Genomic DNA, 27,852 nt, shown 5'->3' on the forward strand with positions numbered 1-27,852 from the left:
AACTGTTTTTAATACTGTGCAAAGAATTAAAATATATTTTAATATGTCCAAAATAAAAAAATTCGGATTATGCTTCCATAACTGTTATCAGAAATAATTAGGCTCTTCAATTGAAACATCTGAAACTATAATTGTTCTCATATAATAAATGTATAAGTGTTTAAGTAAAAGGTAAGGTTGTATGTGGATAGACAGAAGTAAATCTTTAGTTCAAAAAATATATACTAAAATTCCCCCACACCTTACAGTTTCGCCGTTAATTTTATAAAATATATACTTCGTACCAATATTTTCATGAATCATCAAATTATAGAAGGAACATGCTGAAACTGATCTAAATAAAAAAACAATCCAAATCGATTTGATGGTACATTTATAATTTAATTTAAATTTTCTACATTATCAAAAAACCGGAATAGGACTTTGATGAGATTTTGAGTACCACTGTTCAGTTTGATGTGGGTCATAAACAATTTTGGTTAATGGTTACAAAAGTTTGGAATTGAAAAGGAAAGCTACAACCGCAAGTGGAGCAAGTTGGAAACAGTTATTTTGTTGGTTCTCATTGAAAAAAATTTTAAGTTAAAAAACATTTATGCACTTTCATGCTAAGAATCTTTTGCTGGAAGATGATAGAAACCGATTGAGGAGGATATCTTTTGTGATAGATATATCGGCTCTCTAAAACTAATCGGAGTAACTTTCAAGAAATTTAAAGCCTAAATATCACTCAAAGGAATTACAAAATCAATTAATAGGATGGTGTAGAGTTTATATTGTAGAACTCATAGTTCTTATGAGCTGCAATTAAGCCATATTTGGGGAAGTTGTTAATGTAAACCTCGATGTCTAAAGAAAGAAAAATTCGGAAAATAGAGAGGTATAGCAGAGCGAGAAAATAAGGTATTAAGACTGTTAATGGAATTATATTTAAAACGTTAATAAATATCAAAATCAATTAATATGAATGAAAAAAAAATCAGAATAAAAAAATATAGAGATTTAACAAAAGAAAAAAATAAAAAAAAACTTTGGGAGACAGGATTTTTAGTGGTCATACTAAAATTTAATATAACTCAGCCACAACCCTATTCCTAATCCTTATTTTTTATTATCATCACGAACCTAGATTAACCATCTACAAATACTTGTCCATGATTCCCTTTTACAATTTGCATTTAAGCTTGCCCGAAATCAAATCTGTCATGTTTTTTTTTCGTTCTAAAATTCATTGTTTATTTTATATTTTCAAAAATTATATCCAATACCCCAAATTGTTGAATGTCTGTATGGCTTCTAGTTTATACTTCTATGAGGAGTATGAACCTTTATAATACTAGGCTGGCTTTCTAAGAAACTTATCTTAGCATGTGAAAAAAAAATGGATAGTTAAAAAAATCCACAACAGGATCAATGATATATTGGTTTTTATTTTATTAAAAAATTTACATAAAAAGAAGTTTTATTGTTATTGAAGAAATTTGTAAGGAGGTATAAATAAAAGTGATTTCCCCCGTCTTTTTGATTTTTATTTCTTTTCTTTTACCATTCACTTTTCTCGAATTTTATTATTCATTTTTATTTTTTACCTCTAGAAATATTATCCAGTACCATATACTACCATATACTACCATATACTACCATATACTACCATATACTACCATATACTACCATATACTACCATCTACTACCATCTACTACCATCTACTACTATCAACTATGATCAACTATGATCAACTATTCCCCATACCATACTATCCATAACCAATCTCCCTCAAATTTTTTTACTATTATCCCTTTAAACATGTTACAGTTATCTATTAGTAAGTCTTCTTATGTCATTGCACCCAATGCCCAAGTTGTTGATCTAACAATTTAATAGACAAACACCCCCTAGACTTAACCTTGGAGGAATATAGTCATATCAAGCCATCATTAACTCCTTTATTATTAAAGCCTACTTATTGTAAGTTTTCATATACCAACGCATCTAATATTTAAGTTGTTAATCTAACTTTCTACTAGAAAAAATACACGACCGGGTCGAGGTCAATGCTAAATCTTCAACATTAGTTATCATAGGTTCCTTTGTAAACGAGATAATCAATATGAATATCCCACTCAATGTCCCAAACCTGACATCTCATCCAAGGTAAATTCAAGGGATTTATCATTATGGTTATTCAGATTAGACGACTTCAACTACATCGACGATTTCAACTACTACTTCACCTACTACTTCACCTACTACTTCACCTACTACTTCACAACTACTATTTCACAACCACTACCCCACTACCTCACAACTACTACCCCACTACCACTACAACTACCACTTACAACACTGTTATATCGACCTATTATGCTTTCAGTTATTCAATGTTTTGATGGTTGGTCGCAGATTAATCAAGGAGTGCCGACCTTGACCCTGCTTGTTGACCACCTCTTGGATTACCAGAGGAACCACGTTTACCATTGATGAATGTATGATTCAGCCTCATTGTCGATTATGTTGTGGAGAATTGACCTATTGTGCTTTCTGTTATTCAATGTTTTGATGGTTGGTCGCAGAATAATCAAGGAGTGCCGACCTTGACCCTGCTTATTGACCACCTCTTGAATTACCAGAGGAACCACGTCCACCATTGATGAAAGTACGATTCAGCTTTTTTGTCTATTGTGTTGTAATGGCTTTTTTTTTTTTTTTTTTTTTTTTTACTTTTAGTTGTTTATCTCTTGATGCCAAATTTTTCACTTTGTCACTTTGTCACTTTCCCTACTTTATTCTTTTTTTTTTTATTTTTGGATATTTTTTTATCTGGATTCGTTCAATCGATGTCATTTTACTTATTCCTATTTCCAATTTTTTTTATTTTATCTTTTGATATCGGAATATTTTTTTATGCCTTTGATTATAATTTTTTTTTTTTTTTCAGTGGTTCTGTGATTTTTTATTTTTTATTTTTTAAGATTATTTCTCACATTTTCTTCTAGTTGCTTTTTTTATTTCCTTATTTTTTTTATTTACTATTTTGATATATTGTTCCTACCATTGGACCCCAAATAGATTATAACCATTATATGGTTTTTTTCTACCCTTGTATGTATTTTTTTATACACATTGTGGTTTCTTAATTTTTTTTTTTCCTTTTTTCTTTTGCCCATCCTTCCTATTTTTTTTTATTCTTTTTTTATTGTCATAATGATTGGTTCCATAAGAATTTTCAAATGCTAGGTGTCAATTTGCCTTGAGATATCAGTGGCGTCCCTTGAAACCCCTCAACTAGTCTTTAGTAATACCGTAATTCTGCCTTTTATTGGGTTCAACTGTGAAATACTTTTTATAAACTCCTAATGATTTACACTTTATCTTGATAGTCTTCATAGATTAATTTTGGGATTAATTATGTTGTTCAAGATATTTACTATTCTATTTAAACGATACGTAGTTTCTAACTTACAGTAATTATAGATATGGCCAGAAAAGGCCACTCTTGGTTTAACCCTATTTCAATTTCTCCAACTTTTGAAACCATTTCCATTTAAAACAACATACTTCACTCTCTCTAGTCAATTAGTATATCGACTATTTTTGTCGGGGTGTTAATTTATGAGTTTAATAGTCTGCAATCTATATATGTGAGTATATATATATATATATATATATATAAAGTATCCTTTACTTTAGAATCTTTTTTTTAAAAAAAACCTACGAATGTATTAGCTAGTCTATAACGGCTGAGTTATGTTCTATGTGTCCTTTTTATGATTCTGAGACCCCTTATTGTTAGATTTATAGGAACTCATCAGTTTGGCTATACGTAACCATAAGGTGGTTGAGCTACAGTGACGATCACTAGGCCTGGCTAGACTACATAAACCTGCGTGTTATTTTGAGTAACCACTACGAGTGAATTTTCTGCAGTTCCAGAGCTGTATTTTAAAGTGCAAGACCATCACTGAGATTATAATAGGTATGTGTGTGTGATTGTGTACATATTAGAAAGCCGCCAAAGGTATAATTAGCAAGCCTTAAGAAAGCACTTAAACTGGTGTATTATTTCCAGTTCTCCAGTAGATTTTGCAATGGTTATAGTAAGGTGATGATGATTGGAGTGGTCAGCAGTTATTTAACATGTTCTGAGGCTTTGAGCGTGATTCATGTGACCCCAAAAAACAAGTGTGGTTGTTAGTTTTTATATAGTTGAGAGTAGTATAGAATAACGATGACTTGTGGCTGTTGTATTATTGTGTACAAGAATGTGATGAGCACAGGAACTGAGTGTTAGATATAGTGATATATATATATATATATATATAAAGTGTAAATAACGTTGTTGTGAGTGTGTGTACCTTGATGAGGTCATTGAAACGTTTATTGTGTCAATAAGTTGATAGTACCGAAAAAGAAAAAATTAACAAATTCAAGAATGAAGAAAGTCGAGATGAGGGTAAGTAAACGACGTCGTCATTTGGTTTAATATATATATATATATATATATATGGCAAGTTGTCAAGTGCTATATTATTGTAAGCCGCAAATTCCATAGGCACAATTATGAGTGCTGATTTTGAGACGCATGTGAGTGTCGTTGATAGTTTATATAGTAATGAAGGTTTACTTTATTGGATTGCTAAATAAAAGCCGGGGGTTCCATTATTTGGAATAGTTGATTTCTACAATTATTGGTAACAGTGTGATGAACATTTCATTTGAGAGATTTTTTTTTTTAGTTTTTTTTTATTAGTGAATTTGATTGTGGAGCCAAGTTTATTTATGTTCAAGTAGAGTTGAAATATTTTTTTTTACTGAATAATTATTCTATAAGTAAAAGATAAGTGAGAGTAAGTTAATAAATATAGTATAAGACTTTAGTTATTGAAGTTGAAGTTGAAGTAGAGATTGATAGTGGTGGTAGGTTTTAAAGATGTGGATAATAGTATTTTTTTTTATTAACTGGTTGATTTGAAATTTTATGATGATTTTTTTTTCTTTTTTTTTTTTATCTATATATATATATATATATATATATAAATAGTTGAAATATAAATAAAGATTCTTTAGTTTTATTGGGTTTTTAAAAAAAAAAAATGAGGTTTCACATGAATATCTTTTTAATTCAAATAACGTTTACCATTAAAAAAAAAAAAAAAAAAAAAAAAGGGAAGAAGATAAGCTTAAAAAAAATATCGATAAAAGATTTAAAAAATTAATTTTTTTTTTTTTTTTTTCAAAAACAGGACTTTTAAGAGAGTATTTATAATTTATTTATTTGAGAAAAGTTTGATTATCAATTATTTATTACTACCAATTTTAATTTATATATATAAAGGGTATTTTTAGTATTAGTAGTAGATACCTGTCAGTTTGTATTTAGACGAGTAAATGTTCAAAATGGGAATTTAAAGTTCAGTCAAGTTGAAAATTTGTACGTCGGTGGTTTTGCTGGTTTATCAAGACAAGGAACAAACCCACCTCCCCCTCCAAATAAAAAAAAAAAAAAAAGGAAGCCGTACGATGAGATCTAAGAACTAAAAAAAAAAAAAAAAAAAAAAAAAATTAAATAAATAAATAAATAACTACAAAAACAACAACATGGGAAATAAAGAAATAAAAAATAAAATTGAAGTTTTTAATGATCACAATGTTAATTTAATCAATTAAGAAGAAAAAAATTAATAAAAAAATATTTCTAAATTATCTTTTTTTTTTTTTTTTTTGAATGTGACTAATAAATAAAAAATAAATTTTGATTCTATTGGAAACAACTAGCAATATATATATATATATATATACTCACACAAATTCACGTCACAAGGCATACGGCTTTCATCATACACAGCCTTGATTTATTATTATTTAACGGAACATTTCCTTAAAAAAAAAATTTTTTTTTTATTTAATTTTTATTTTTTTATTTTTTTATTTTTTTATTTTTTTATTTTTTTATTTTTCTTATTTAACTACTTTCAGTTTATTATAAAACTTGGAAAGTTTTAGTTTTGGTTTTTATATATATCTAAAAGATTTTAAATTTTCATTTTTTTTTTGTTTTAAAAAAAAAAGGATATTTTCTTTCCTTTCCTTTCCTTACCATTCCAACTGGCTGGTTAACTGGCTGGCTGGTTGGCTGGTTGGCTGGTTAAGTTAGTTAGTTGTTTATATCTAAAAAAGAAAAGACTAGAAATGGGAGATTAAGGGGACGCACCAAAGTAGAAAAAAATGCAGTGTAGTGGATTTTGTATGTGTGTGTGTATATATATATATATATATATATATATATTTATTTTATTTGGGTACAATTGGGTGCGTACTAATATAAATTCAAAAAAATAAAATAAAAAGAAAGAGAGAGTCTTGTGATTTTATAAATAAATTGAGAGCGTACGTATATTAAAAAAAAAATATTTTAAAAGATTTAAATCTTTGATTTTTAATAAATATATTTATATAAAAAGTCTTTAACTTTAACTCAATGATTTACAAATGTGGATATTAAAATGAATTTGAAGTCGAAGTCGAAGTTAAAGATAAGCGATAAATGATAAATTAAAAGGGGGGGGAAGGAGGAGGAGGAAGGGGAGAAGCCTTTTTTTAGTATTTAAAACTAAAAAAAAGATTTTTGTTTATATAATAATTTATTATATAATAATTTATTTAATAACAATAATAATAATTATAACATCAAATTAATCCCCCGTTTAAATAAATAAAGAAAAAAAATAAAAAAAAAAAATAATAATAATAATAATAAAAGCCCTTACCCTTAGCCATTTTTCGTTAATTTCTAACTACCAAAAAACCCGCGCCCCGGAGAAATAAAAAAAAAAAAATGTAGCCGCACACATGAACATGTAAAAGTTAGTTTATTTAACAAACTTGTATTTTATAATTTAAATGATTTAAAATATAAAAAAATATAATAAAATTTAAAAGTATTAATATTATATATATATATATATATATATATATATATATATATAGAAGATTAAAGAAACAAAAAGAAGAATATATATATATATATTTTTTTTTTAAATAGAAAAATTTTTTTTATTAAAATAAAATAATAAAAATAAATTGTATTATTATATGGGGTAGTAGGCTACTTCTTACTTAAAAAAAAAAAAAAAATTCAGGAGCATATCCCGGGGGAGAAGAGGAAACAAGAAGAAATAAATAAAATAAAATAAAAAAACGTTTTCTTGTAATGACTGATTTATCTATGAATTATTGTTATTATTATTTTTTATTTATTTCTATAAAATATTTACATATATATATATATATATATATATATATATGAATAAAAAAAAACATTTGAAAAACGCCACTGATGATAATGATAAGACGAATGTGCGCGTGACTGATTTTTGTTTGAAAATAAATTAAATTAAATTAAAATAAATTAAATTAAAAAAGTCTTGTGTCTAAGTTTTTTTTTTTTTTATTTATTTATTTATTTTACATAAATATATATATATATATATATATATATGTATATATATAAATATTTATATCTTAACCATCATTATACAGTGTATGTATTAAAAAAAAATGGCTTACACACACACACATACACATCACCTGCTTTCTGTGGCAAGAAGGTAGTAATAGTAGTAATAGTAGTAGTGGTAATAGTGGGAAGGGACAGCTTTTAGTTTAAAAGAAAGAAATAAATAAAGAGAGAGAAAAAAAAAATTATATAAATATCCAAGAAGATCTCATCAATTTTAATTCCTTTTCTTCTTCTTCTTTTTTTTTTTTTTTTTTTTTTTTTTTTTTTTTTATTTCTATTATTAAACGAAAATAATTATTATTTAAATATAATCAACAACTCTTTTGAATTCAAATATCTTTTCAAAGATCCCTCAACATATTTATATATATATATTACCATACAACTAAATAACAATGTCTACTGCTGCTCCTGAAATTAAGACTGAGGTATGTTTTTATTTATTTATTTATTATTATTATTATTATTATTATATCTTTTAAAACTTTTCCTTCTCTCCCCCACCTCTCTACTCTCCTCCCCTCAAATAAGAAAATCTATCAAACTAACACTTGTTTCTTTAGACCCCTGTCGTTGAAACTCCTACAGTCGAAACTACTGTTGCTCCTGTAGTTGAAACCCCTAAGGAGACTACCGAAGCCCCTAAGGAGGAAGTCACTCCTGCTGCTGCCACTGAAGAAGCTGCTGCTGCTGCTACTGAAGCTGCTGATGTTGCCGCCACTACTGAAGAAACTCCCGCTACTGAAGCCCCTGCTGCCACTGAGACTCCTGCTGAAGAAGCCCCTAAAAAGGTTTCTTTGCTTAAGAAGATTACCAATGGCTTTAAGAAGCTGCTGAAGGGTGTTTCCAAATAAATGAAAAAAAAAAGAAGAAGAAAAAAAAAAGAGAGAAAAAAAATGATTAAAAAAAAAAAAGAAGGTGATTTTTTAGAATTGTCTTTTGAGAAAAAATTTGTTCATGAAACTCAATTGGCAATAACTATTTTTTTTTATTTCTTTTTCTTTGTTTTTATTTCTTTTTCTTTCTTTTTTTTTATTTTTTGGGAACCTTACAATTTTATTTTATTTGAGAAGAATGGTTTTTAACTTCTCAACTTTAACGACTTTTAATTTTGTTTTTTTTTTTTTTACATTTGATGGACACGATGATGAAAACTATCTTTGGAATGATGAATAGAGAAAGAAAAAAAAATGAAGAAGGAAGGATGAAAGAAGATTAAAGAGCATTTAATCATTTTTTTAAATGCTTTTTTGTTTTATTTTATTTTATTTTATTCTATTCATTTCATCTTTTTTTTTTTCTTTCTTTGATTTCTCTGTTTTTTTAAAATCTTCTCTTATAACCCCCCCCTTTTAATTTGTCTTTTTTTCTATATTTATGATTCAATACTTATAATAATAATAATAATAATGTCTAATATATTTATAATTTGTCTTTATTTTTTTTTTTCTTATAAACAAAAAAAACTTTTTAATCTGAAAATTTTTTATTTTTTTTAAAAAAAAAAAAAAACGTTTGGATTTTTTTTCTTTTTGGTTTCCAAACAGGTAACAAGCCCATTTTTTCCAAATTAAAAAAATAAAAAAATAAAAAATATTAAAAAATATTAAAAAATTCAAACATTTGGCAGGCAACCCGGTTGTGTTGCCCAAGTAGCCGAGGCGTTGTGACTGACACACACACAAATCAGGCAGTTATTGAGTTAAGTAGTCAAAAAAAAAAAAAAAAAAAAAAAAAAAAAAAATTTTTAGCAGATCAAAAGACGAAGTTTGCACCAGCATTTAGGAAAACATTTTTTTGAAAAAAAAAAATAAAAAAAATAATAAAAATAAAAATAAAATAAACACAATTAATCCCAGCTACATCTGCTCTGGTTACAAAGAAGAAAAGATTTAAATACCAAATACCAAATAACAAAAAATAATAAAAATAATAAAAAAATAAAAGACTTATTGGACTTATAATTATATCTAATTTAATTATAATTAAATTAGATCTGTGGTTGTTGCTGCTAGATTAGTTTTAAATCAAGTCTATCTATTCAAGAAAATAATAATATTATTAATAAAGTCCTTAAGAGGTTATTGGATATTTTCAACATTAACTTCAAAAATCAACCTTTGAAGTCAATTACCATCTTAAAAAAAAAAAAAAAAAAAAAACAAATATAAAAAAACAAATATAAAAAAAAACTATTTAAACCAAGTATTTCTTCTTCTTCTTACTTTCCAATTTTTTTTTTCTTTTCTTTTCGAGAAAAATACGATCGTTTAAAAAAAATAAAAAAAAAATAAAAAATGTTGATTCCGAAATTCATGTCCTTGTGACTTTTTTATTGTTATTGTTATTGTTATTGTTATTTTTCTTATTAGGTAGAACCTATTAGACATTCCTAAATTCGTTTCACAAAAGTTGACTCTTAATTACATCATTTATGACTAATTTAAAATGACTTAACACATATTACATATTACATATACCCAACCTTCTAAATTTTAATTCATAAATACCAAGTATCTCCTTATTCTTTATCTGAAAGTCTCGACTCTTGTTTGTATCATCGCACAAAATATACCCGAAAATAAAAATAAAATAAAATAAAATAAAATAAAAATACCCCCCCCACACACAAACACTTTTGATGGCGAATCTTCAAGACATAAAACATCCATTCATATCAATTTATAATTATAAATAGTTATAATTATAATTATAATAATAAATACCATCCATCCGTCCCATCTTTTGGTCTACATTTATTTTTTTTTTATTTTTATATTTTACCTCCCCACATTTTCTCTTAAATTATAAATATCCGTCTTTCTTTCCCTTCCTCCTTAACTTCTTCTTTTTCTTCTCCTCTTTTCCTTTTTTATTTTATTATTATCTCCCATTTATCCCATGCTCAAATCCTCCTCTCAAACTCTTCTTAAAATGTCCTCCACTCAAGCTCACCTCCTTACCTCCGCTTATGGCCCAGAACCTGTCAATTACTACGGCCATTCCTCTCTTAACAGACTCAGCTTTCTCCGTGAAAACTACTCCTTTCTCCACCAAGCAGTTACTCACCCATCTACCAAATTTCTTCTTCTTGATGGCCTTTCCCCACCAATTGTCAAAGCTGACAATATATCCCTTACTCCCAAACCATTCCAAGATCTCCCAGACTCTGAAAGGCCTCCCTATAAATCACGCCCAGCTGCCCATAACCTTGTGTTTCTGAACTATTCCCAGGTCAAATCCTTTGTCGGAGAACCTTTCAAAACACCAGAACAAACTGCAGTCAAAAACTGGGACTCTTCGCGCGATGCAATTGGTGCCTCCAATACCCCACTTGTTGTTTTCCTAGGAATTGAAGAAACTAAACACCACTTGTCTAGTAATACAAATGATGATGAAAGGAACCCTTCCATTTTCACTTTTAAACATACAAATAACTGCCATTACCACGGAACACCTTACTTTGCAGTCGATGTGTCCCAAGGATATCTCAAATCAGAATCCTTAAAAAAGGCAGCCCAAGATATCAAAGAAAGTTCCCCCACTCTCCAAGCTGGCTTCGAATTACGATTTAACCCATTCGCCATCCGTCTCTCACTTGAAGAGTCTTCATTGCTAGCACAGGCCCGCCAGTATATTGATTGGAACGCCCGTAACCGGTTCTGTGGAGGCTGTGGAGCTCCGACAATGTCGATAAACGGTGGTACCAAGCTAGTGTGTCCAGGAACAGACGCTGGGGTTGAAAAGTCTCCGTGTCCCACACGTGGTGTGATTTCCAATCTCCAGTTCCCACGCACTGATACTTCTATCATCACGGCCGTAGTCAACCATGCTGGCAACAAGATTCTGCTGGGCCGCAACCGCAGGTTCCCTCCTGGATTTTACTCATGTTTGGCCGGGTTTCTGGAGCCTGCTGAAACAATCGAGGACTGTGTTCGCAGAGAAGTTTGGGAAGAAGCTGGCGTACAAGTAGGCAGAGTGGTGATTCACTCTACTCAACCATGGCCTTTCCCTGCAAATATCATGGTGGCATGCATTGCCCAGATTGCAGACGCTTCACCAGAAGCTCATGCTATCCACTTGGGCCATGACCCAGAACTTGCAGATGCTAAATGGTACACTTTTGACGAACTGCGCGAATCGTTTAAAGCTTCAACTCTTGAAGGTGCTGTCTTTGGAAGTAGACCAGAGAATTTGCCTGAAGATGCACCTCAGTTGCCTCCTCCAGAGGCTGTTGCATGGACCCTAATTGATGCTGTATTGAGTGGCCGTGTACGGGGTCTTTCCAATTCCAAGATTTAAAGAGAATTCTTGGAATTTTTTTTTATTTTATATTTATTTTATATTTATTTTATATTTATTTTATATTTATTTTATATTTATTTTATATTTATTTTATATTTATTTTATATTTATTTTATATTATTTTTCTTTTTTGCAAATAAATTTTTAGTAGTAAGCTTAAAGTATTTTTATTCTTTTTAATATAAAATATAAAATATAAAAAAATAATATAAATATTTACATTTAAATTATGCCCGTTTTAACATATATAATGACTGAAAACAGTGCTTGAATGATATAATACCGCAGTACATTGGTAATATTCCACTCAGTCCATGAAACATACTCCCAAGGCTCTTTTAATGCAACAACACCTGCACCCCCATTCTCATAAACTTGGTCCCTAACATTTGCAAACCTATCTGGGAAATCAGTAATAACTCCCGCTAAATCTGCCGCAATCGCCCACTTCATATCAGCTTCCCGGTTCACAGTCCACACATAAACTCGTACACCACGAGCCTGGGCGTCACGAAGTAATTTAGCTCCGGCCGACGACACAAGAGCCGATACGTGCAATGAAATGGCCTTGAGAGGATTTATTTGATGACTTCCCTGGGCATTGCTATTGTTAGAATCTGATTGAAGAAGAAGAAGAGGAGCCGTTTCGTCCGTGGGGAAGGTTGCCACGGAAGATTCTTGTTCCTTGGTAGACTCCCGTGCGGGCCGTGGTGCGGCGCGGTCCATAAACGTGCGAGCGAGTTTGCGCGATACTCCAATAAAGCACAAGGGAATACCATGGTTTTCTCCAGCCAGGGCTTCTTCCAAAACATCTAATCTCCAAATCCCAAGAACAGCATGGGTTTGCCAAAAAGTTTTAGCATCATCTTGGAAATTGACTGTATCTGTTCCATCTGCAATAACGTCCGTCAAAACTTGCTCAAGAACAGAAACAATGCGCCGCACGATTCCTGGAGTGTTGGAAATCTTGACATCCACCATTAGTTTGGCATGCTTGTATCGCTCGTCCGCCACGAACCGGCGCGCGGCAGCATAAAAAGTTGGCATTCCAAAAGCTTCCAATTCTGCATCTGATGGTTTTTTCGCATTTGTTGTAGTTGTAGTATTTCCATTGTCTTTATTACTTTCTTTGCCACTTGAGCGGGCGGATTCCTGTTTTAGGGCCTGCGCATTTGATGAATATGAACTTGTGAGCTTCCCCGTGCTCACGAGGATATCTAGTACGCCCTTGTAAGGAGTTTTTTGAATGTCAAGGCCTGGAAGGCCAAAACAACGGCCAGTGTTGGGATCATGCGACACTACTACTGTGTCATCTGAAGCAAGTTGGACGTCTAGCTCAATAATGTCTGCACGACCGACTGTGACGCCGGCATCAAAGGCCGTCAAAGTATTTTCTGGGAATCTGCCTTTGAAACTGTTTGTTTGAATGTGGGGAAAGAGGAGGGAAATCTATGTTAGATGGTTGGGGACATTTGGAATTGAGAAAGAGAGAAAAGGGGATTTAAGGTCAAATGATAAGATTTAAGGAATGATCTTTTAGATGTGTTTGAAGGTGATTTTTAAGAAATTTGTTGTTGTTGATAAAGCCATAGAATAAATAATAAAATTAAAAATAAAATAAAAATAAAAAAGCCGTTATAAATCTTAAAATGACTGGCTAATTGAAGAGAGCAAGTGGGCCCACGTTTTTGCGCACAAAGAGAGACTTACTTACCCACGATGGCCGACGACAGCCGGGAAGTTTTGTTTATGGAGAGCAAAAGGCGATGATAAAATAGTCATTTTTAAAAGATGTTTAGAAAGAAGTTAAAAGAAGTGTAATTTGTAAAAAAAAAAAAAAAAAAAAAGAGAAAAAGATTGAGATTGAGATTGAGATTGAGATGAATGGTATTTGTGAAAGGAAAAAAAAAAAAAAAAAAAAAAGAAGAAGGGAAAGAAAGAATAGAATAAATAATTTTATTTAAATACTTTTTATAGAATATAACCGGGTATATAAAGTTCCAGTAGAAGGAAAAAATACTTTAAGAAATACTAACGGTGGTGGTAGGTCCTAATTCAGAACAAGTCCGTGACTTGACATCAGAAGTAGCAGTAAGTATATATATATTTATGTCCGCGCTATGTTAATGGCGGAAAAGAAAAAAAAAAAAAAAGACAGCAAGACATTTATTTAAAAATATGAAAGAAAGTTACATTTTTTTTCTTTTGATTAAAAATAAAATAAAATAAAATAAAAGACCGCAATTTCGTCATTTATTTTTTTTTTTTTTTCATTCTAAAATTTATAGTTTATATAAATTTTTCAACTTAAAGTTGGGAATTTTTATTTAATTTTTTATATTTAAAGAAAAAAAAAAAAGGGCAGATGGAATAATTATAAATTACATGAATGTCACGTATTAATCACATGATCTTCACATGACTATATCTAAAGGTCTTTCATAAAATACCCATGAAACTCCCCCCCTCAGCCCCTCCCTCTCGCATTTAAAAGTTTTGCTCCATCACTTTTTTTTTCGTACTTTTTCAATAAACACCTAAACAACATATCCTACTTTAATCACAACCATGGGAGCCTCTGACTCAAAGCTCCAATTTAAAAACCATGTCTTCAGGCTTATTGAGGTCCCAGAAATCCCAGCAAATGATCCCTACTGGGCCCAATTTTGGCAGCAACCCGTGGCTGTTGGTGACATCTTTACTCTCTTTACTGCCTCAGACATTCGTCAAACCCGCGATCGGTCTCGTCGCAACTTGGAAACTTTCATCCTAGCACTTACCGGCCGTTTCTTCTACCTAGCACAACACCCTCAGTTCCCTCATCCGGAACTGGCCCCGCAAAAGGAGCTCCTAAACTGTGTCCGACTCCTAACCCGTGTGCTGCCCTTCATCTACGAACAACGACATCAGTCGCATGAAATTGATTACTGGCATGAAACCTTTTTCTGGGGGAAAAGACGCGTACGAAATCATCAGGCGAAAAGTACCGATAATAATAATGAAACATCAAACGCAACTCCATCATCTAGCTCGGATACCCCGTTTGACCAAGAAGAGTTTGACAGAACAGCAGCTGAGTTTCATGAAGCTAAACCCCTTGGAGAACAACTCGTAGATACGGCCTTTGCTTTGCTTTTTTCACCTGGTTTCACAGTTCCCCGTTCAACAACATTGTCTCCAGCCTCTCATCCTATCTGGGAAACTGGTGTCGGTTGTACCACTCCAGTGTCTTCCACAGGTGAGCAGGATAGCAACAAGATTGAGATTCTGCGGTTTCTTCTGGCCCTTATCTCGGATTCACTCTATGTTCCGGCATCCCTACTCGTTTCCGAAGGTTCTAAAAGTTTAACCTACATGGTCACACAAACAAATCGCAAAACTGCAATGGCCATCCTCTGCTCACTGCTTAATACAACACTTAAATATAGCCCCCGCTGGAAAGTGCCCTATGATCACATGCTGGTCTCAGACGGTCATAAGGTTCTTATTACATACTCTCTCCAGTTTCTCGAAGCTTTGCTCATATACCCCATCCCTGAAACCCAAACATCTCCTGCTGCTCTTAAAAATATTTTCCGCCAGCTTTGCAGTAAAATCCACAAGGTCGAGGATCTTCAGTTCATTGGAGACTCTCTCATAAAAATGCTTTCACAACCCATCCATGCATCTTTCTCATATCTCCCTGGATCTCGTCAAGGTATTCCTTGGGTCACAGAACTTGCCATGTTGTTTTGGGACTTGGTCCAGTGCAACAAGAAACTCAAGACATTTTTAATTGCTACCGAACGCATGTACGACTGTGTAATTATTCTTCTTTATTATATTCACGAAAAGGCTGCAGATCCATCCAAAATCAACCTGGTCAGACTGTGTGCTTACGAGTTATTATACCTTACTGGTGACACAACTTTTGCCGCCACTCTTTCAAAGAAATTCACTGGCCAAAGTCTTCTCCCCAGTGCCATTCAGCTGTCTTCTTTCAACGGTTCTTATGGCGATTATCTCATTATTCAACTCATTAAAACTATCACAAGCCAAAAGCAAAATAATCTCGAGCTTTTGGTCCCTACTTTCCTTAACTGTATTCTCAACATTGCACCATATACCAAAAACATTTGCTACCAAGCTGCATCTTCTCTTGTCCAGCTATGTGCTACTCTTTCAAATCCTTCATTTTTGTTTGCCAGTGAGTCAAACCATATACTTTTAGAAATAGTTCTCAAGTCTATCAACCTCATGATTGAGTGCAACTTTAACTCCAACCGCAACTTGATTTTCCTTATTGTCAAAAACGAGCGTGTATTCTTAACAATCAAGTCGTTGACACTTGAAGAAGATGTCGAAAGAATTCTTGTCCAAGTGGCCAATAAACCCGGTGATACCAAAATCACATCTTCATATGCAGCTTTGGAATCAGAATTTGTGATTGAAAGTGATAGCGAAGAAGAAGAAGGGGGAGAAGAAAAAGAAGAAGAAGAAAAAGGAATCCCTCCTGAAACTTCAGCACCACCATCTCCTCGTAAAGACAAGGGTAAGGGCAAGGGGGTTTCTGATAAAAAATCTTTAGGAGGAACCCTTGGAGCATATTCTAATACCAAAAATAATGGTGGATTTTCACCCATGCCAGTATGGGTAAACACCTGGCTACCATTGCTTCCTATTCATACAACAACCTCTGTGATTGCACACATTAAAGAAACTGTACCTTATTTTAAAACAGCAGCCACGTCACTTGAAGCCAAGCTGGAGCCCAGTAAGGCTATTGACGCTATTGCACGCGTACGTTCCATTCCTGGTGTCATTTTCTATGGTACATGTAACGAAACTTTAGGAGATGACGCAGCGCCTTTGCCACCCACCATCACACTACCACCAGACTTTGAGGTTGCGCGGTTTGCGTGGAACGCAGGATCGCTCGGCTGGTACGAGAGCATATTGTGGGGGTGCATATTCCAAGCAGAAAGCGAGGTGGTAGTCACTGACAATAGCATGTTGCACACAACGAGTAATAATTGTATGCCTGTAGGTGTGTGGAATGGTACGGCAATCAAGCTGTTTCGATTGCAGGAAACTGCGCCCAGAGGCCCGTCACTATTACGGCCAAAAGGTGCTGTTGATGCAGTTGCAGAAACAATGCTTCAAAAGATTGGGCAGTTTGGTCGTGGTAATGGTAAATGATTTTATTTATTTTATATATATGAAAAGAAAAAAAGAAAGAAAGAAAATAAAGCAAAAGAATAAAACAAAATAAATAGAAAAACAATAAAAAAAAATAAAAGACTGTGTTAATTGTTTATCGCTTGCGGCCACGGCCCTTCTTTTGAACAAGTTCGAAACCGTCATCGTCAACAATCGGACCTCGTGGCTCGTCCGTCATCTCGACATCTTCTGTGAGCTGTGGCACTGCCGCGTCATCGTCTTCTTCGTCATCCCATTCCTCGTCATCATTGTGGTCGTCTTCGTCATCGCCTTGAACTTCGACTTTGATTGGTTTAATTTTTCCTTCTTTTCTCAGTTTTTCAGTTTCCTGAAATTTTTTGTGAAGCGCGTCAACGCGTGCAAAATCCCCCCGCTCACAGTCTCTATAAATCTCAATAATTTCCACAGCAATGGGAAGCGCGGATTCGTCTTCCACAACCACGTCAAACTCATCAGACATCACTTGCAATAACCGGTCCTCAATGAACCCGGCATCCACATATGACTCGCTGAAAAGCTCGGCAACAGATCCTACCAGCCAGTCACGCTTATCGGAACTGTCGGCGCCACCCCATTGACCCTCCACTGCTGCTGTAAGGATATCCCACTTGTAGATCGCAAGACACAGCCCGAGTTCCAGTTGGTTCTGGGCCTTTCCTGGGAGTGTAAGGGAGCCGTTTTTGGCAGAAGATTCGACGGCATATTTGCCAACATCAAAATTTGTAGAGTCCATGCTGTTATTGCTGATTTCTGTTTTTTTTGGTGAATTATATATATATATATATATATATGGGATTGTTGATTTAGATTGAAATTTTTGGTCAGACTGAATGTTGAAAAAAAAAAAATCTTTTTTTTTCTCTTCCTGTAAAAAAAAAAATTCAGCCGTACATAATTTGTAACATAGTTGTGACATTACTTTACGCCGCATTGTATTACAATTACATTCTTTTATTTTTTTGTAACAAAAATTTCAGCCTCTTGCCCTTCAACTTCTACCTCCCTCTGCCGGCTACCGCTTGCAGTAAGCCCTAAGCAGGTCAGCCGCAACGTTTTGGTGTCAGTTGCTGCCACCCCTCAGACAAACAGACAGAAGAGACAGATATATGGCAAATCACCACACTGCCAAAAAAAAAAAAAATTACAATAAAAAAAAAGGGGTGAACCTCTTTCTCCTACTTCCCACCACCTGTTTTTTCAACTCAGAAATTTAACGATATATTTCTCTTTTTTTTTTCTCTCTTATATCCATATTTTGGACTTTTAATATTCTATTTATCTTATATAATTTATTCATTTGTATTACCGTTTATAAGCAAACTTCAATCGCATCTATCTAATTATCCTTGTATAACCAACAAACAAGAAACCCTCTCCCCTTGACTCACCATGTCTAATCCGTACCCTAAGCCTGCAGAGGACACAGCAGCCCAAAACTCTAGACAACTCGAGAATGCTATCAAAGCATTCCAACAACGTAAACCGGTCCAGCAGGTCGACCTGACGGTTCATAAAATGGACGACGGCACTGAGGCCTCCACAGTTGACCGTGTTGTTCAAACGGTTCGTGCTCCTGCATGGCGCAAGCCCACAGACGAAGAGTTTTTTGACAAGTCCGATCCTACAAAACCCAACCTCGAGTTTCTTAAAAGCCACCTTTACAGAGAAGGTCGTCTTACGGATGACCAAGCTCTCTATATTATCAATTCTGCCTCGGAAACTATGCGCTCAGAACCAACCCTCCTCGAAGTCAGCGCCCCAGTTACCGTCTGTGGCGATATCCATGGCCAATATTATGATCTTATGAAGCTCTTTGAAGTCGGTGGAGACCCCTCCAAAACCCGCTACCTCTTCCTCGGAGACTACGTCGACCGTGGTTACTTCTCCATTGAGTGCGTGCTCTACCTTTGGGCTCTCAAGATGTGGTACCCCGACTCGGTGTTTCTGCTGCGCGGCAACCACGAGTGTCGCCACCTCACAGGCTACTTTACCTTCAAGCTCGAGTGCGAGCACAAGTACAATGAAAAAATTTATGATGCTTGCATTGCTTCCTTTTGCACTTTACCCTTGGCCGCTGTCATGAATAACCAGTTCCTTTGTGTTCATGGTGGCCTATCGCCTGAGCTCCATACCCTCGACGATCTACGGACTCTTAACCGTTTCCGCGAGCCGCCCACCCATGGTCTTATGTGTGACCTGCTTTGGTCCGATCCGGCAGAAGACTTTGGCCGCGAAACTACCTCAGAACATTTCACCCGCAACGATGTCCGTGGGTGCTCGTATTTTTACACATACGCTGCAACATGCGCATTTCTCGAACGCAACAAACTGCTCTCTGTCATCCGTGCCCACGAGGCACAAGACGCTGGCTACCGCACATACCAACGTACTCGCACAACCGGTTTCCCCAGTTTAATGACTATCTTTTCTGCTCCTAACTACCTCGACTCTTATAATAATAAGGCTGCTGTTCTAAAGTATGAAAATAACTCCATGAACATTCGTCAATTCAACAGCTCGCCACACCCATACTGGCTGCCTAACTTTATGGATGTCTTCACCTGGTCTCTTCCCTTTGTAGGAGAGAAAATCACCGATATGCTCATTGCTATTCTCAACATTTGTACCAGAGAAGAGCTTGAGGAAGATACCGTTTTGGATATGAACAATTCCACCGTTCGCCAAGCCATTGCCGGATCTGATGCCAGCGGTTCGTCCACCGCTGGCTCTTATAATGGAGGCGTTGGTTCATCAATTGCTCCCGGCTCTACGTCCGCTGGCGGTAACAATGCTCAGAATTTGAGCATTGAAGAGCGCCGCGCCGCTATGCGCAATAAGATTATGGCTATTGGCCGCATGTCACGTATTTTCCGTGTGCTGCGGCAAGAAAACGAGAGTGTCAGCGAGCTCAAGGCACAATCTGGTGGAAAACTGCCTGCAGGTACTCTGTTCCTTGGATCAGAAGGTATCCGCAGGGCCATTTGTACGTTTGATGATGCCAGACGTGCAGATAGAGCTAACGAGGCGTTGCCACCGACGCACGAAGAAGCTGTTGCACAGAACGAGTTGGCACGTCAGGAACATATGCGCCAGGCAATGTCTGAAGCCGATCATGATGAAAATATCCAGCAACTTGCTCGCCGGTTAAGCATGGGTTAATAGCTTTTTTTTTTGGTTACATACTTTATATTGGGATACTTTTTAGAATTTTTTTTTTTTTTGGAGATATTAATGGAAGTGATGATATATACACATAAATAAGAAATGGATAATACACAATTTTTCATTTTCAAAAAAAAAGCCAGAGTACATTGATATTCATACTTTAGTGTAACTTGACTGGTATGATTGTGCTTTTTCTTTATCTAGTAATTTAGGTATTTTCTATCCTGATTCTATATAAAACTTTATGAAGTTTGAATGATTTGTAAAAAAACGATATACTGGTTTATAACTGAGATAGCTATAAAAGGTCATCTTTTTTCTATCTGTTTTTTTAGAATTGACAATATAACATGGGAGATATGAGTAAAGATCTAGATTCCTAATTTTTTTTTTTTTTTTTTTTTTTTAGAATAGAATGAATAAACTATTCTTCTGCCAAGGAAGTTTATACAAAGTTGCAACAACTGAGTAAGATCTTTAAACCTATTGGGTAAAATAAATTAATTAGATTAGGTTTTTTTCTTCTTCTTCTTCTTGTTGATGACGATGTTTTAATAATTAAGCTTAAGTACACCGTTAGGGTATATACTAATAATGAAAAGACTAGAAACCATAATAATTGAATCAAATACAAATCTTTAAAAAAGCATTCTGTGAATTATTTAAAAAGTGATATCAAAATCAAGGTATTATAATTTTTTTTTTTTTTTTTTTGGACTTCAACAGAAAGAAAAAAAAAAAACTAAAATAAGTTCTATTTGCAAAACGTTGATTATTCTAACTAAACTTTTTCTTAGACATTAAACAAAACAAACTTTCTTTCAAAAGTATCATCTTTTGTTATTTTGTAAAGTTTCATTTTTTTTTTTTTTGGAACAGAATATGAATGATATTTAAATATTGAAATAGGGTAATTTATACAACTAATATAGAAAGATATTGCTTATCAAAAGTTTTATTTCTTCTGGTCGTAAACTTAAGATAGAAATCATGTCAATTTTTCTCTTTTTTTTTCCAAATCATCATTGCTTAATATCTCTAGTTTGCTTATATGTTAGGTATATTGTGACTGATTCAGACTCTGATTGTTTAAAAAAAACTTACTTTAAAAAAAAAAAAAAAAAAAGAATCATAAAAGTTTGATACAATTTTTCTATCCATCTCTATCTCTATCTTTATCTCTATCCTTATTCCTTTTTTCTTTTTTCTTTTTCTTATTCTTTATAAATATTATTTCTTCCTTTCTCCCATATTTTGAGCACGTTTTTAAAGGTCTTTATCAAGCATACTCGGTAATTTCTTCTTTTCTTTTCTTTCTTTCCTTGCTTTCCCTGCTTTCCTTGCTTTCCTTGCTTTCTTTTTTTTTTTTGTGCTAGAAAATTCGGCTAATTTTTTCTGCTGTTTGAAGCAATAATAGAATCATTAATAATTATTAATGATTTTGAGTTATAAGTGAGGTTTCAATTTATTATAACTAAAGAACAAAAAAATTAGTGCCCTGGGTAAAATAGATTGATAGTTTGATTCATTCCGATTCCCGAGCTCTTTTTTTTTTTTTTTACAAGTACCTATATTTGTTATAAATGAGTTCATAAACTTATCTATAGAGAGATTATCTAAATCTCAAAAAAATTCGAGTGAATATATACTTTAATTGGGGAAGTTTTTGTTTTTTTTTTTTTCATTTCTAAATTGTGAATAGATTGTATATTGATGTATCTCTGAGGCAATAAATACCCCCCATCCAAAAAAAAAAAAAAAAGAAAAAAAAATACAGTTGGACCCTTTTAAAATATTCATTTCCCTTTCTTATTTCTTATTTTGGTATTTCTATGAAAGATTTTTTTTCGCTTTATGCTCATCAACTTACTCCATAATAGTTGTTTATAGCTATTGGCATTGTTGAAAAGTCATATATGACTATATATATATATATATACAAATCTAGGGCTCTTTCCAACAGTGATAAAATATATATATAAGCATTTATTTTACTAATAATTCTTTGTGTGCATTGAAAAATCAAAATCTGCAAGCCCTTATTCAATCATATTTAGGAGGTATTTTTATTTCTTTTTTTTTATCTTTAAAGAGTTCCTGCTCGCTTAATTTTTCAAATTATTTTCGCGCTGCAATTTTTTTTTTTTTTTTTGCTTTCTTTTTGTTAAAGTGCTTTGTTTGAGCCCTAGTCTGTCATTTTTCTCGGCCCGATATCAAAATAGGTATTTTTTTATGCATTTTAATAATCATTTCAAAGATACATGCGCATGTATTTTTGAAAAAGATTCTTACATCAACAAGCCAATGTTCTAAACAAACAATTGTAAGGAATTATGGAATTAGATTTCGGTTTTGTTTTTCTTATAAACTTATTCTGTAATTATAGACTTTTTTTGCCATGATATATTAATATAGATAAATTGATATTGAACTAGATAATCATTCCTTTTCTATGATACCGAATCAATAATGGTTATTAACTAGGTCAATTGTTTTAATATCATGTCAAGATTTACAAGAGTTAGATCTGCAACTAGTCGTTTAGTGCCTGGATCGGTTTTCCATTTTTTTTTTTACAACGAGAACACGTAATAAAGTAAACATTCAAAATAACTATTTTTTTTTAAAAAAAAGAGTTAAAAATGTTATTAGAATCGGCCAATATCCGGTTATTGATTGATCTATTCAATGGATATCATTGAACAATCTAGATGCATACGCAAGCTGTGATTAATTCACAATTCTTGTCGTATGATATCGAACCATAAGAAAGTTGGAAACTTTTAAAATAATTAATTGTAAATCTTGATCATGAAAGAAAAAAAAATTTCCCTTGTAGTCTTAGATGTGGCTGCATAGTATGTTGCAGTTATTTGCGTCCGGGATATAGTCCCACTGACCATATGATTTTTTTTGTAGGTGGTATATATACTTATAATTATGCGCTGAACAGTTCAAGTTACTTTTGGCCTGAGTATCTTCTTGTTTAGTTTTTGAAAAAAAAAAGAAAAGCTGAGATTTTCATATAAGTATACAATGTTGTGTCTGCCAATGATTCAATTGTATTTTGTTTGCTTGTTTTGGTGTTTTTTAAAGTAAACAATAGCCTTTTTCTACCTAGAACTTTAAGGTGATGTGTGACAATCATCATCCCTAAAGATGATACCACATCAAGTACAGGGTCTGATATTATCGGGAACCTAAACTGATATATTTATTTATGTTCATTTATTTGCTTTTTTCATTTTAATTGTTGAAAAGCGGGGAAACTCTTCCCAGCATTGGTATTGGTAAAATCTTTTAATCAACACTCTAGAAAATCAAATAGAACCAAGTCTTAGGTTTCTAAATACATTGGTATAATAAATTTTAGTGGAATCTTGATTTTTATTTGACAATTAGAATGCACAAGTAGCAATGAAACAAAAAAAATTCTTCTTTTTAGAGTTGAAGGCTTGGTATGGTGGTATAATAAATTAACTTGTGGTGATTGGTAAGTTCGATATGCGCAGTTCAATTTATTTTGATGGTCAAAGTAAATTTTTAAATTTGTGGATGCTATTTAAAAGTCGTGCACGTACTTGCCCCTTCCCTGATTTGCACATTCATTGGTTCAAAACGATTTCACAACTTAGTTCTAAGAATAAACTGACAACCTATTTACATACTAATTTTTTTTAAATACTTTTATTATTATTGTTTTTTGGGTATGAGTATTTTGAATATCTTTATATACAATTTACTGATGGCGAATTCCTACTTCCCGCAAACAAAGAGCCCCAATGATAATATAGCGACATGTTATTGAGAATGATACATGAAATATACGTGTGTCACTTACATAATGACACTGTGTTGTTAATATGTTATCAAAAGCTTCAATTATTCGTCAAATCAAAATAATTGAGACAATAAAGATTGAATGTTCAAGTACTAATGTTTTTTGTTATATTCAGACCAAAAACAAATCAAATACCACAAATCAGGAAATGCCAACTTTTCAAAAGTGAGAACCTAGTTTTCTTTATCTTTTGGTGAAACCAGTTTCCACCAGGTTTTAATATCTTTTGTGACATTTTTGTTTTTTTTAAATTCTTTGGGCCAAGCCAATTGTAAAAAGGAGGTCCCCATATATGAGGATATCTTAAGATTTATATAAGGCTTTTACAAGTGGGAAAGACATTTTTGAATTATTTATACAAGGCATATTTTTTATTCATTTTGGATTGAAACTGAGCAATTTGAAGATTGTAATAAAAATCTTAAGATAACCATAGTACCATAGTAACATAGTAACATAGTAACATAGTAACATAGTAACATAGTAACATAGTAACAAAAGCAAAAATAATTTCTTATATTAATACACTTCATTCATCTTTTGAATAACATCTGCAAATAATTTTTATTTTATTTTTATTTTCAAATTCACATTGTCTTTCAATAGATAACTGTTGTTGCACTTTGGTGCCGGATTATGATTAATTATTATTCTGATTCTTCTATTTCAATTCAGTGCCTTGTAAACGTCAACATTTTCACCCTTCTCTTGCTCTTCATTCATAGGAATTTGAGCAACCAAAGGGGGTGGGGGTGTAGGAGGGCATTTACTGAGTTGAAGATTTTTTCAAGGAATGCACAGACAAAATCAAGCTTTTTTCGGAAACTCAGACCTAATCAAGACATTAAAATCCACGTGACTTCCTTAAATGTAAACAAAGTCTTTCTACTTTTAGAAGTTTCAGCCGTGCGGCTCATGTTTTTGTTGTTTTTGTTGTAAAGTTGTTGCCTTGGCGACGGCATTTTCACCACTGATGTTGACAATCTCTGCACTTTTTAAAAGTCCTGATCAGAACTTTTTTTTTTTTACATTCCTGAGAAGGTGCAAGGAAAATGAAATTGCCAAAAGAGACGCCCATGTCTATCAAGAGCAGCTTCATCTATTTCAGAATTAGATAAAATATTCTTGAAAGTTTTGATTAGAATCCCCCCCTTTTTTAAAAGCCCATCCCACTACAAAAAAACAAAAAACGAAGATTTCCCAATCTAAACATCAAATACCCTTTTTCCCTATTTTTTCTTTCTTCTCACCCAAATTATCACACCAATAACTACCTTTATTCATTATGGCTCAAGAGCCCATCCAGCAAAGTAAAACTGCTATCCGTCATGGTACGGGGCTCATGGTCGTGCGACCACCAACCCCATCCTTGGTACCTCTCATAAACGTCCCAGTCCCCCCTGCAATCCATCGTGCATATGCTCGAGCCAACGACCAAGCATCTGCGACTTTAGAATCAAACACTACAGTCAATGTCAATATTAATGTCAACGTAAATGTCTTGATGGAAGGCCATGTTTTTGTTCCCGGACAAACAATCAACGAGATTGCAATGCAGTCAGCAGTTGCTGCTTCGACATTGACAGTTGAAGTACCTAAGCGCAAAAAGTCAAAAGTTAAAGTCAAGACCTTACCTCCAACATCACCACAAAAACAACAAACCCGACCAGCGTACTCAGGTCCGCCTGTGAAGACTCTTAACTCTTCACTTGGTGTGCCAACCCGCAGACCCCCAGCTACTGAACTTAAACCGTCACCGCTATCTCAGTCGGTAGAAAATGCATCTCCTGAATCATCAGAAGATGAGAGTTCCGAAGAAGAAGAAGATAAATCTGAAGAAGAGGAGAAGGAAGAAGAAGACCAGGATTTAACAAACTCCCAGAATCAAAATACCCCTGAGGTTCCACCACAAACAAACCTGCCCCTGGAATTACCCCCAGCAAAAGACTCCAACCCATATCCCAATCTCCGTGATTCCCTGATTGTTGCGATTGTGAAACCCTACAAGGAAATCACACCTGATGGAACTATGCTCATGCGCTCTCGCAGTCAGAATAATCGTTCGCGGCTGGCTCGAAAGTATAGTGCTAGTACTTTGACCACTAAAAGTAGTAGCAGCCGCACAACCATTACCCCCACCAGTTCGGCTGACAAGCAACATCCTTGTGGGCCAGGTCCATCCGACTCAAGCTACAGTAACATTGGTATCAAGCGTGCTAATACAGTTCATTCTCAAAGTCCAATAGAACCACCAAGAGAAAAATCTGAGCGACCATCTGCAGCCCCAGTCGCATTCCGCTTACCGTTTCAACTCCCAACATCAGACCCTCAAGTACGTACAGGTCTAACACCGCCAGTTAATAATCAACGACCAAAACTTTCTGTCTCAGCAGCAGCAGCAGCAGCAGCAGCAGCAGCTACACCTTCTTCATCCGAATCATCTTGTTCAGAGTCCAGTTTTTCATCACCTACATCCCCACTATCACCCGAGTCGCCACTATCTCCACTGGACAAAAAGCTTGGCCATTTGGCCCCGCCTTATCACCCGCCTCTCAAAGCACCTATTGATGCGCAACCCGGGACTCAGTTCACCCCAACCCCATCTCAAACCCCTTTAGTTTCTTCACCTCAGCCTTCTTACACGCCCAATAATTGGCGCCGGCCTTCTGCGCCTGAACCTTGTGCTCGAAATCACCCACTAATTCACCACCACCACCAGCAGCTGCAACAACAACAAGGCGCAGACAATAACGGATATGCATTAGCTACAGCTCAAACTACTACGGGAATAGTCAATGTGATTCCGTCGGCAGCTGGTCCTGGAAACAGACAAGCCATGACGCCTCATTATGGACTGCAACAAATGCGGCCCTACCGCAGAGCAACCGAAATTTCGCCGGGACAGGCATCCGACTTGAACAACTCCCTAAATCTGAAAATTTCTCAGCAACATATTCAGCAATCTAAGACATACAAGTCTTTTTCGCTGTCGCGGCAACTGTCACTCACAGAAGAAGACCATGACGCTCACAAGCTTCCTAGTTTTTCAAGTTCCTCGGAAGATACAGAGCCATATCAGCAACAGTCTACTTCCGTAAGCGCTGAAAACTACGTAGGAAAGGTCGCATCTGTTTCTGTTAATAATACCACCATTACCAGTGAGGTTAGATTGCCGCCTGCTTCTGACATGACTCAAATCAAGATCCAAAACGAGGAAAAGGATAAGCGACACCAACAAGAAGTTACATGCTCATCTTTGATTGAAAAGCCTGTACGGAAAACAGTTCCTACTCCGCTTGATCTTGCACCTCCGCAGTTTGTGGCTTCACTTCCGTCATCACCTAAAGTTTTCGAGGTAGCTACCTTGCCAAAATCAGCTCCGGCAAGCAAGACAACATTTGGAAACATTCCCGATACTGGTAATCAACAGTCAAAAGTCATTACAAAAATTCAACCTCGTTCCCATCTTAGCCCGACCTCAACTACTACTGCGCCCACAATGGGCTCTAGTCTTATGGCACCAGGCGGACCTTCGCTTTTGGATGTGCGCCGCATCATACAACAACAGCTCGGAGGAGGCTTGCCGATGCCCAACGGTAACGGTACTAGCAACAAGCATGTGCCCGTGGTGCGGGCCAGTGCGTTGTATGATTACGAACTTGAATTGTATGACGACTACATGCATTCGAGTGGTGGAAGTGAGGCCAGCACTCCGCGAGTCTCAAGCGTGCAATCATGGGGCGATAGGACGTCTTCCGAGATAAATGTTGATCAAATAAGAGTTTAGAATTTAAAGTTTAGAGTTTATAGAATATTTTATGTTTT

General features: G+C 34.2%; 7 protein-coding genes across 7 annotated transcripts; 5 read left to right on the forward strand and 2 right to left on the reverse strand.

The window, feature by feature from the left end:
- Positions 1–7,912: 7,912 nt before the first annotated feature.
- Positions 7,913–8,371, forward strand: SAPINGB_P004076 (uncharacterized protein; the record flags this gene model as incomplete). Its single annotated transcript, XM_031998791.1, has 2 exons — positions 7,913–7,945; positions 8,081–8,371. The coding sequence occupies 2 exons, from the start codon at positions 7,913–7,915 to the stop codon at positions 8,369–8,371; spliced, it is 324 nt and encodes a 107-aa protein (XP_031854682.1).
- A 2,047-nt stretch (positions 8,372–10,418) lies between these two features.
- Positions 10,419–11,819, forward strand: SAPINGB_P004077 (uncharacterized protein; the record flags this gene model as incomplete). The annotated part of the gene is made up of 1 exon (XM_031998792.1): positions 10,419–11,819. One exon carries the CDS (start codon positions 10,419–10,421, stop codon positions 11,817–11,819), a length of 1,401 nt encoding a protein of 466 aa, XP_031854683.1.
- Positions 11,820–12,044: 225 nt separating this feature from the next.
- SAPINGB_P004078 (uncharacterized protein) lies at positions 12,045–13,604 on the reverse strand (the record flags this gene model as incomplete). Its single annotated transcript, XM_031998793.1, has 2 exons — positions 12,045–13,236; positions 13,537–13,604. 2 exons carry the CDS (start codon positions 13,602–13,604, stop codon positions 12,045–12,047), a joined length of 1,260 nt encoding a protein of 419 aa, XP_031854684.1.
- A 786-nt stretch (positions 13,605–14,390) lies between these two features.
- On the forward strand, positions 14,391–17,000 carry SAPINGB_P004079 (uncharacterized protein; the record flags this gene model as incomplete). The annotated part of the gene is made up of 1 exon (XM_031998794.1): positions 14,391–17,000. One exon carries the CDS (start codon positions 14,391–14,393, stop codon positions 16,998–17,000), a length of 2,610 nt encoding a protein of 869 aa, XP_031854685.1.
- A 115-nt stretch (positions 17,001–17,115) lies between these two features.
- SAPINGB_P004080 (uncharacterized protein) lies at positions 17,116–17,754 on the reverse strand (the record flags this gene model as incomplete). The annotated part of the gene is made up of 1 exon (XM_031998795.1): positions 17,116–17,754. One exon carries the CDS (start codon positions 17,752–17,754, stop codon positions 17,116–17,118), a length of 639 nt encoding a protein of 212 aa, XP_031854686.1.
- A 656-nt stretch (positions 17,755–18,410) lies between these two features.
- SAPINGB_P004081 (uncharacterized protein) lies at positions 18,411–20,180 on the forward strand (the record flags this gene model as incomplete). The annotated part of the gene is made up of 1 exon (XM_031998796.1): positions 18,411–20,180. One exon carries the CDS (start codon positions 18,411–18,413, stop codon positions 20,178–20,180), a length of 1,770 nt encoding a protein of 589 aa, XP_031854687.1.
- Positions 20,181–25,312: 5,132 nt separating this feature from the next.
- SAPINGB_P004082 (uncharacterized protein) lies at positions 25,313–27,814 on the forward strand (the record flags this gene model as incomplete). The annotated part of the gene is made up of 1 exon (XM_031998797.1): positions 25,313–27,814. The coding sequence occupies one exon, from the start codon at positions 25,313–25,315 to the stop codon at positions 27,812–27,814; it is 2,502 nt and encodes an 833-aa protein (XP_031854688.1).
- Positions 27,815–27,852: the final 38 nt, after the last annotated feature.

Source organism: Magnusiomyces paraingens (genome assembly GCF_902498895.1).
Source record: "Magnusiomyces paraingens strain CBS 517.90 genome assembly, contig: contig3, whole genome shotgun sequence".
Lineage (NCBI taxonomy): Eukaryota > Fungi > Ascomycota > Dipodascomycetes > Dipodascales > Dipodascaceae > Magnusiomyces > Magnusiomyces paraingens.